Raw genomic sequence first — 11,005 nt, 5'->3', positions numbered from 1 at the left:
GTTCCTCTCCGCCCAGCTCTCCAGTCTGTCCAGGTCCCGCTGAACGGCAGCGCAGCCTTCCAGTGTATCAGCCACTCCTCCCACTTCCTTCCATTGGGATGCTCCTGTCTCCCACCAGCACAGCTAGACTTCCTAGCTATGTTGCAACTCACCTACGCAGACCTTTTAGCTCAGGATCTGTCCTATTTACTACCTCCAAGCTGGAAAGTCTTCCTTTTAGGCTCCAGTTGAAACTCTGACTTAAGAGAAATTGCCATGAAATTTATTGCAAATCATAGAATCAGTTTTTTACCCACTCTTCCATATGACATGAGGATATTCTTTCTCCTGAAGTTGGCTATTCCTAATTGTAGTTTTGTCATCCAATTTAAATCCTCTTATGTGAAATCTCAGAGTTTTAGCCACAAGATACACATTGCCTGGAGCTTTGAATCTTGGTTGCTTAAGAATCACTGTCCTACCTTCTCAGCAATTAAGATGCCTACCTAGCCCAGCTTGTCCAGCTTCCCTTATGAAAGAGGAGAGTTTATGCAGAAGGTTATGTGAAATATAGAAAGGTAGGAATATTTAGAAATAGACACATAGGGATTCCATATGATTTGTGCATTAGAGAGGCTGGTATCCTTGTGGTTCACTGAAGTGCTATCATACCACTTGAATGATTGGAGACTGAGATAAGTATAAATTTAACAGAACTGAATGAAATAAAATGCTTAATGATCCCCAATGACAGATGATGGGCATTAAGCCCTTGAAAGGCAAGTGAGAATCAGCACCCTAGTGCAGTTAGTGAGGAATCCAAAGTAGGTTTCTCATTGAACAGTGCTCAGTCATGATATTCAGCTCATCTAAAGTAATTTATTTGACTTCTGAGAGTTCATGTTTTACCAGGATTGCTGGGTTATAACAATGTCTTTTATATTTGAAGGGCTGCATCCAGACGGGCTGCTTATTATGAATCACCTGGCTTGGGACGAACGACATGTAGACTCTGCGCCAGGAGGGCACGCACCTTGGCTCATGAAGCAATACAAGAATCCAGAAAAAGGTAAAGCTCTGGTCCCATCTGACCTGTGTAGTGGCTCTGGTCCCATTTAGTATCGTTCTTTTGCCAGAGCTCTTTTCAGAGTTGACAAGACCGGAGGCTTTTCTGTCACTGTTCTTCACTAATCTATTTTGGCTGGAATACTAAATGACTGAGTGTTGCTTTCAATCTCATATTTCAACCCAGAGTTGTTCCCCTAACCCCCACTCTGACGCCCCTGACAGCTTTAAACCCAAAATCATTTAGAATCTGCCTGGCACCCAAAACTCATTTTTGAACAGATCTACTTGACTATTCCTGAATTTCTGCTCTGGATCAATTTAAACATTTTGAGTTCTTTCCTTAATATCAAGAGGGCTTACTGTCGCGTCTCAGTTACAGCCTTGATATGAAGTCCTATAGTGAATGTGCTGACGACAATATTCCTGTTAGTGGATTTGACTGTTTCTGCTCTGCCATGCTCTACAGTGACTGCACCAAAGACATAGAGGAGAATTTACAGTACAAGAACAAATTCTGCCGTGTTTGTAGAAAATGTGTTGCAAAAATCATATAGAGCTGTATGGTTCTGGAACTTTGATTGGTTTGAAATATATATCCTAGAAACAGAATGTTCTAGGAAAATCAAACTAATTTGTATACTCTATTTTTTCAAAAACTGTCTTAAATTTATCAATATAAAAAACACATGGCAGAACAAGGCTGGTATTTAAAGTATGTTGGAATGGTACAAAGAAATATTTTTTAAAATACCAGACAAATGTCTTGATCTACTGTTCACTGAATTTCATGCAAGTCTTCTCATTTGCTTCATGGCATGTTGGTTTATGCTTTAAGAGTCTTGCCATATTCTGTAATGACAGCCATGTTAGAAATTTCTGATATTCATCTCCTTTCTTTCTTCCTGTTGGCAAGGCAAAGAGTAGCATTGGCCGCTTACTGAATGAGCATGAATGCAGGAGCTTGAGCTAACTCCTCCTAAAAACATTTCTGAGGGTTTTTTTTTAGGAATTCTGAAAAATTAGTTAGATTTTCAGGGAACAACCCACAAATTTCTCCAAACATTGTCTTCTTCTGGTAGTTTCTATAATAATTCCTGCTCACCCTTGTCCAAGGACAGCTTTTTTTGCATGCAGCATTTAATCAGATCCTTGCGAATTCCTTGGTTCGTATCGTTCAGGTGAGGTCGGCTGATACAGTCCATGGAGCTAGCAAAGCTTCCCAGGTGCTAGAGCCCCGCAAGCAGCCACAAGCAAGGCCCAACTCTTACCATGATGTGAACAGGCAAAGAACATGCCTTCACTCCTCTGCTTTCTTGTGTCCATGGGAAGGAAAATTAGGGGCCAGAGGCAAGCCAGGCTGATTCTTGTTCGTGATTATCAGAGGACTAAGATGGTGGGGTACCACATGAGCATGACCACGCCAACTTTCAAGACCTGAAGCTATGGCACCACATATACAAAGGGAAAGAAAATGAAGGAAAATTCATACTCATTTCACATGCTAATTAGGACAGGCAGATATGCTCTAAGAAAAATTCCTAAACTAGATTTTACATCTTGCTGATATGGTTTCACATCCCTCAGTTGCCTAATGTGTATGAGTGACAACCTTAAAGCTTCATATTGGTTGCTCTTGCCTGGCATTTTTTTCTTGTCCTACAGGACTCATGAACAAAAATCTCATGCAAGTGAAGAGAAAAGGATCCGGTTTGCCAGTGAGTTGTCTGCTTTGGAAAAAGAGATTCACACAGCCAGGCACCGTGCTAGAGAACATCTGGATAGACTTGCTATACAAAGGATGGTACAGTGCTGAACCTTTTATTTCCTATCCAAGCATAATTATAAGATATACTGAAATTCAGGCCTGTTTTTCAAGTACCAGTAGTGATTTAGCATCTTTAAATTTTGTGGATTTAAGATTAGATCTTCTACCCCATCTGAGACTGGTGCTACATGCTTCTTTTCTTTTCCTGTGTTTAACAGGTAGAAGAAAATATGGCTCTGGAAAGACATGCTGTTGAAGAAAGTATAAGTCGAGCTCCTGAAATTCTAGTCCGCCTGAGGTCTCACACTGTCTGGGAAAAGATGTCTGTGAGCCTTTGCTTCACTGTACAAGGATTTCCCACCCCTGTGGTACAATGGTAAGAGACTGGCCTTCCTAGCCCTCTAAAAATGTTGTTAAGCTTTTTTCATTTGGAAGTTATGGCGTAACAGATAAGTGTCACATACATAATGGCTATATTAAACCCCCTTTATAATCCTCATGGATGTGCTGGATTGTAGCAGTTGATACTGCAGTGGAAGGAGTGGGAGGACAGTTTGCTGAAGGGCCCTGTGCAGTGTGAGAAGCAAACTCAAATATTTCAGAAGGCAGACTGTGAGAGCCCCAGGCTGGACTGTAAAGATCTAACCTGAGGGACAATCCCCTTGCTGCTTCCCTTGTTTGTGCTGAAGTGCTTTACTGTGGTCCAAGAAAAGGTTTGCTTCCCTTCTTGTGTCAGGGCTAGTGGACCAGAAAGTTCAAGTCACATGCTGTCTTCTCTCTACTTTACTGCCTGCTCTTCTGATTTGGGTTCATGTCTTCTCTTTCCATTTTCTTAATGCAATGATGGTCCTCCTCTGCCTTCATGGCTCTATGTGATTCTAGCCATGCATACTGGAAAATACTCTATACAGGTAGAGAAGACTTAGAGAGCTCAGATGATAGTAAGTGATCTGGGTGTAAAAATCTACTAAATTAATGAATAGTAGCTGATACTAATGAGTTCATTTTTTTCTTGATTGTCAGGTACAAAAATGAGGAATTGATTACCCCTGCAAGTGATCCAACAAAGTACAGAATTGAAAGCAAATATGGAGTACATGTGTTGCATATAAACAGGTAGATTATTCTGGAGAATACAACAGTTTTTTATACTCTACACCAAGCATTTTATATCAAATACAATTAAAAATTCACAGAAAGGCTGCAAGAGAGCTGTTAAATTCAGTACACTTCTCTGTTGGTACTCATATTTAGGCTAGAGAAGTTTCACTAAGTAACAATATTAGATCATGAAAATTAAATGAAAAATCAGATATTTCTGTTATTTAACTCCAGCAATCTACAAGAAGATAGAAAAGAAGAGGTAAGTAGCTGAAAGAATGGTAGTTCCTTTTTTTATTAGAATTGCATCTTCTCAGCATGCAAAGAGGAAAATTGTCTGTGTATTTTATGTTCTTGCCATGATGAAACTCTATAAGGTAAGCAAAAATTTAGCTGGTCAGGATAAGGATAGCCAGTCACCAGTATTTGTTTCATTACAAGTTAGGTTCTGTTTACTTTTTGATCTCCATTTTTTCTGTTCTCCAAAGAGTAAGGAAGTGTAATTTTTTTTTTGTCAAAGTTTCTAATTTAATTAGGTTTATTTTTCAAAATTATGTTAACCTTGTGGTATAGAAAGTGCCTGGGTAGAACACCTTCCCAAAACTAATCCTGTGCTGTCCTAACAGTTGAAATGTTGTGTGTTACATATGACTTGGTACAAGCTTTTTTTAGAAATATAAAAACCCAAAGAAAAATGAGGACATGACTGTGCTATTTAAAAAGAAAATTAATATCTAGAGCAGAGACACAAACACCTCCTTTTAATTTCTCCAGAACATGATCATCAGCTGTGCTGAAACAGCTGGAATATTTGTGGCTAACCCTTGGCTAGCCAAACATTTAATCTTCTACCCTCTCTCCATCTGTCAGCAGTGGAAGCCACCCCGAGCACAGCCTTGTGGCATTAGTACAGAAAATAAGTGCATCATTCCTCCTGCTTTTGGGAAGGACGACTTGCTTTTGTCTTCCTGCAACAAAGTCCAGCCCAACTCTTCACCTTTCTGTACCTCATGATGGGAGAAACCTGTTCCTGTGCAGAAGCTGTCAGCAAGAACCACTGTGTTGTTGCTTTTTAAGGGATGCTTCTCAAGGAGTAGCAGTACTTATGAGTACTTCTAAGCTGCTCATAGTCTTCTACCCCCAGGCTATGGGTAGCTTGCTGACTGCTCTCTGTATCCATGAGATGTCTCAACACAGCTGATTCTTCCCACCAACATTACTTTTTGGAGATGAGAGCAGGAGGTTAAAAGATAAAAACAGGTTGTCCTCTTGCAATCCTCTCCCTTGCAGCAGGGAAAATGGAAAATGCTCTCCTTTGGATGTGTGTGAGTGACAGTCAGGAGATGAAACTTTGGTGACTTCATGCCGGTGAGTGACTGTGACTGTCTTTATTTCCCTTGGTTAGTGTCCGTGAGCAGCTGCTTGGTGAGTCCAGATGCTGGATATGCAGTACATAGGTTCCTCTTGTGACATTTCTGGGAGTAAACAGCTTTTTGAAGACATGAGAATCGGTGTTGATGCTGCTTTCTGAGCACCTGCAACCACCAGGCCAAAGGGTACTAATGGCTTACATCCCCTTGGTGCTTTTTTTCTCTTTCCTGTGCCATTTATCTGTTATGTAGACACCATCCACAATCGGCTTTGGGAGTGTTCAGACCCAGCCATATTTACTCAGACATACCACAGACTCATTTATTGGCACCCACTCAGGTTCCCACACCCACCCATCATCACCCACAGTTTACTAGTCCTAGACCTGTAGGTATTCATGCAGAATACGGTCAGCCAAGCTGCCATCCTCAGAGACTGTGGCTCTGTTTCTCCTTCATTCTGCTTGGCAGTCTGGTCTTTTAGCCACCTAAAGATGCCTGGCTGCTCTCCCACAGGTTTCTCTTCTCCACTTAAAAGAATACTGGGGGAATGTACACCCAGAGTTATGATTTATTTACCACAGATTCATACAGTTTGTTAAATTAAAATTTCCAACCTTAAATTTATTTCTTTATTACTAATCTATTTAATTTCAAAATTTGACCATCAGCTATATTTTCTGTCCCAAAAGACAGAAAATCAATGTGCAGGAAATGGAAGAACATTTTGATAGTGCATTACTAATATTAGGTGTTTCTTGTATGAAAAACAACAGACATACAGGTAGTGGTTAAAATATATGTATTATTAAAGTTTTTATATAAGCGTGTATCACTGGATCTTCCATACATATCTTTGTGCACATATATCTTGAGTATTATTTTTTTTTTCCGGGAAGTAGAACCATTGGGATTTTCTACCTATCCACTTCTGTGCTCCTCTCAGCTGTTCATACCGAAGTGCTGAGCTGCAGGTCATCTGATCTGCAGCCTCTCAGAAAGGCCTTGGAATTTCTTGGCTTCATTCTAGCGCTGCAGTGAAGCTCGGGGAGTGAACTTTTCCTTCTGATGTAAGTGTGATATTTATTCCTATGAGTATTCCTTGATCCCAGTGGAAAAATTCTTGAGGCACCAAAACCAGAACGTCACCTTGTCATCTTAAAGCAGTAACTGGACACAGTTCCATTGCCCCCTGTTTGCTGTCTTCCAGGGCCCATAAACCCATACAGTAACCAGATCATATTCATTTCTCTGTCTCATATTGTTCTGTGCTCCATTTACCACATTTTCTGCATGTATACAGTGCCACTTTCTTGTTCCTTTTAGGCTTCTTCAGTTGGGAGCTTGTGCTCAAGCTCTCTCCTGAGCAGTAAAGAAAAGGGGGTTGGAGTTTCATTATACTTTTTGCACATCTTATAATTATAGGAGAAGAGATATTGCCAGCCTGCGCTGGGGTAGTGGTTCATTTCATCTTTCGTCTCACTTCTGGTAGGTGATTCAGAGGAGACTGTGAGGAATCTTCTGAGGGAAAGCTACCGGTATTTGAAGTGATTGAAACGTGTCTGAGAATGTGAGGGCTTGTTTAAAATGGATTTCTTTATTCCACCTAATTTAACTATGGATAGACACATAATGCAAGAAATAGCAGAGGTAGTCAAGATGAGGATGCCCCCTTGCTTTATAGCATAGCTGAGAAATATTTTCTTCCTGAATGTATACCTTAATAATTAAAAATCATAATATTTTCATAGAATCATAGAATGTTTTGGGTTGGAAGGGACCTTAGAGGTCTTCTAGTCCAGCCCCTCTGCAGTGAGCAGGGACACCGCTAACTAGATCAGGTTGCTCAGAGCCCCGTCCAACCTGGCCTTGAATGTTTCCAGGGATGGGGCCTCCACTACCTCTCTGGGCAACCTGTTCCAGTGTTTCACCACCCTCATTGTAAAGAATTTCTTCCTTATATCTAGTCTAAACCTATCCTGGTTTAGTTTAAAACCATTACCTCTTGTCCTGTCACAACCGGCCATGCTAAAAAGATTGTCCCCATTTTGAATTTCTTAGTTTTTACTACTTGTTTAGCAACAGGGTTTGTTTTTTTTGTTTGTTTCTTTACTGTGATGCCTCCTTAAATGAATCACTTTGTTTTATATGACTGTGAATGGCTGTATTATATTTCTTGCTGTGGGCACAGAGGGGACAGCAGGGTGCTCCTAACTGGGGGTGCTCCTCACCCCCCAGGGAGCAGGCAGGTGGGCTGATGGGGGCTGGATGGTAGAAGGAACAGGGAAGGAAGTTTGATTTTTCCAGAGCTCTCTCAGCGTGATGTGCCTGCACAGTCTCACCTATTCAAGGCTCAAAATGTAGCAGTACTTTGTCTTTTATTAGGGCCCTCTCCTGTTTCATTAAGTCATCACTTAGGAAGTGCTTGCAATTGCAGCAGAAAAGGTTTGTGGTTGCATCAGCAAAAATGTGTGTACAAAAATGTATCAGCCAGCAGAGTGCAGTGTAACCCCTGCTGCCAGTAGGCAGAGCTAGCCTCCGATCAGGCGCCCAGCTCCTCAGCACCACCAGCACTGTTTTAAAAAAAAAGAAAAAAAAAAAGAAAAAAAAAAAGAAAAAAAAAAGGCAAGCTTAAAAATTGAATTAATCTTCTCTTAACTGTTCTCATTTAACAAATGATGCTGTGCAGTCAGTACAGCGCTATTTATTTTGATTAGGCACAAAAGGCTTGAGACGATTTCATCTGGATAGATAGAGAGTGAGGCCTGCCCTTTCCCTCGCTGTAGCGGGAAGCAGGGCAGAGCAGAGGCGCTGCGGCAGAGGCAGTCGTCTGGCAGAACCCTTGAGCTCTACAGGGTTGATCAGGGGATAAACTGCAGCTCCCAGGCTTTTGCAGGTATGTAGTGCCAGTGAGCCTATAGGCAGCAGGCACGGTGCACTTCGGCTCTTCTTTCCCTGCTGAAATGCAAGCAGCGGCCCCCAGACAAAATGGTCTGTGATATTCTGACCTGTCAGCCACTGTCCCCTGTCAGCTGCACTCGTCGGGAGCCTGAGGAAGTGGCCACCTCATAATAGCGGTCCCCTCTTCAGCAAAAACAAAACCCAGCCAAACAAAAAGAATCAGTCAGCTTCAGGCTGACTGGAGATTCAGCACGCGAGGTGGTAATCCTGTAGAGTATTTCCACATTTTGGTGTCATATAGCCATAACACTGAAAATTTCGTCATTTGAATTCAAAGGAGGCAATTTTAACTCTGTGTAATTTACTGCGTTCTGCTTGCTGTTCTTGACATGCACTGAATTGTGTTCCAATTCAGGCAAAAATGTTATTTCACTCTTAACTCCTGTGTTTAAATCTACACTAGGCAGATGGATGAATATATGCATTTTAAACAGATGTATCTTCCTGGGGAATATTCCTCGCACAAACATTAGCACTTCAGAACCTCATGTGGATTCAGGGCAATTTAATTTTCACAAAAAGTATTAGTACCTTGGGACAGATACAGCTCTGCACTCACACTTCATGCTATCTAAATGTACTCCATGCATATTTTATCTGACCTTTGTAAAGGTTGGAAAACATGTTCTCCATCATGATGTGAGAATAACTGTTGGAGAGACCACACCTTGCCTCCTGAGTACTTCAAATATCATTTCTAATGGGTCTTGACTCAATGCACTTTACAGTGCAATTTAGGAAATGTAGGGGGTTTAGCATACAAGGAAGTAGATAGTTTCCAGGATAATCTTCAGTCTGAATATTACCTGGCACAAAAGTAGAATCAGGACTTGCCATCCTGCCCAACTTTCTTCAAAGTGTGTATTGAACAAATGTGCTGTGTAGCTCTTTCCCACTAACCCCGTGCAATTCCAGTACCAGATTTGAAGGCAGTCCACTGAGTAGTAGGCTATCTACACTGGTTCCATTTATCTCCTGGAGAGTCAGGTTAGACATCATAGCAAGGAATTGTACAATGCTTTCAAAGCAGTGACTTCCAGAAAATGGGTAAAGTTGTTAGGACCTCTTAAAAAAGTAGAAGGTGCCTGGGCCAGGGAATTGTTACCTGTATGTTCATTGTAACTGTAAGTACCTTGTTTCTCTTCAAAGGATGTTTTAAGAGTGTGGTCAGTCATTTGGTCAGTAACTTCTGTCTTTTGTTCTCCCTGAGAAAATTGATTCTCACTCCATCACCAACTTCTGTCAAATAGTTGCTTTCAGACATTGAACATTTCGGGCTAAAGAAATAACCCTTTTGTGAATCTCCTGTCTGCTCTAGAGGCTTCTAGTGTCCTGTTCTGTTTTGTCTACCTTGGAGACCCTCACAAACAGGAAAATCTCATCAAGAGAGATATTTTTCTGTTCCTTATGAGAGAGCAAGGCTACGGGGAGGGGATTGAGACGAGCACAGATACATATCCATTTGAAAAGTTAATCGGGTATCTGCCATTCCGCTTCCTCATTTTACAGAGACAACTTTGCAGTTCTCACACCCCTAATTTTCTGATGCTTTGGATGGTCAAGCACAGACCTGGGCCTTGCTTTTGTTCAGAATACACGTTTCTATAGTTTCTTAATTATTTTTGCGCCACCTTGTGGTTAGTGGTAAATCACTCTTTAGATCCTGAATCCTGTGTCATTCTTACAGAAATGAATTCTTATTGACTGCTTTCTCTGCTGTTTTGATGGAAAATGAAGCCAACACGGAGAGCAGATGATGACTATTTTAAAGTGATAGCTAATCAGAGTTAAGCTCAGTTGAGATATACTGTTATTTTATCCGTGTTGTCAACACTCTGTAGCAACAACATAATGTTAAAAAGCATTGACAGAAGCAAAATAATGCTCTGCTTGTGTGAGGAAATGGCCTAATACGGCAATGGTGGAGCAGAATTCATCCCTCAGTCATGGTATGGATGCTGTAAGCTGCCTAAATCATGCACAACCCAGTGATGGATCAGCACCTCATCAGCAACCGCAGCATGGCTCCCCAGCATATGCCCTGTCAGATGTAAATGTGCACCATCCTCCTGGAGGGTCTGGCATATACCTGCCACTAGTGCCTAGGAATTACACTTATGAAATCTGCTTGGCCATAGTAAATTTAACATATATCCTCTGCTGCAGTGGCCTTCTGGCATGGATGGACAAATCCTCTTGTCCTTTAGGAGAGGGCAGCTACATCCAGACTGTTTCTGGGAACGGACCCTTGCTATCTCCTGACCTGTGTCTCAGAATCTTTTTGGAGAGCTCGCACACACTGAGACTTGCTAAGGGCTGTCCTAACAGATCAGCACTGGGGTGATCAAGATCCAGTTTCTGGGGACATTACCTAACACCGTTTAATTTACTAATACATAATACATGCTCTTGAATGTAATATGTACTATATACTATTTACTGTATAGTCTATATATCTCCTTAAATTAGGGATGTAGTGCAGAGTGATGGGAACACCTTACAGTTCCAGTTCCATCAGTTCTTGTAAGAATTTTTTGAGATGCCTCATTTGTTGTTAGCTTGTTTCATTATAGCAAGACACTATGAAAAATATATGAATCACGTACATTTAAGCATAGAGACATTATGTTTTAGAAAAGAAGACTGTAGTTTTACTGCAGTTTTGCCTTGCTTTTGGCACTTTATCACCCAAATGTTAAATAGTTTGAAACTGGGATAGTGAAAAAATCATTTTTGATTTTAAGAAGTTAGTGCAAAAAAA

General features: G+C 41.1%; 1 protein-coding gene across 1 annotated transcript in view; it reads left to right on the top strand.

The window, feature by feature from the left end:
* The window catches only part of MYOM2 (myomesin 2), a 77,339-nt gene that overhangs the window by 4,684 nt on the left and 61,650 nt on the right, over positions 1–11,005 (top strand). Inside the window, exons 3-6 of the mRNA XM_035889904.1 lie at positions 929–1,048; positions 2,710–2,848; positions 3,031–3,188; positions 3,836–3,928. Of these exons, the coding sequence (XP_035745797.1) occupies positions 929–1,048; positions 2,710–2,848; positions 3,031–3,188; positions 3,836–3,928 (510 nt within the window). The remainder of the gene's footprint in view (positions 1–928; positions 1,049–2,709; positions 2,849–3,030; positions 3,189–3,835; positions 3,929–11,005) is intronic.

The sequence above is a fragment of the Egretta garzetta genome, unplaced genomic scaffold (genome assembly GCF_000687185.1).
Source record: "Egretta garzetta isolate BGI_Z169 unplaced genomic scaffold, ASM68718v1 scaffold62, whole genome shotgun sequence".
Classification (NCBI taxonomy): domain Eukaryota; kingdom Metazoa; phylum Chordata; class Aves; order Pelecaniformes; family Ardeidae; genus Egretta; species Egretta garzetta.
The sequence above is the reverse complement of the archived record's forward strand: the minus strand, read 5'-3'. Positions and strand labels throughout refer to the sequence as shown.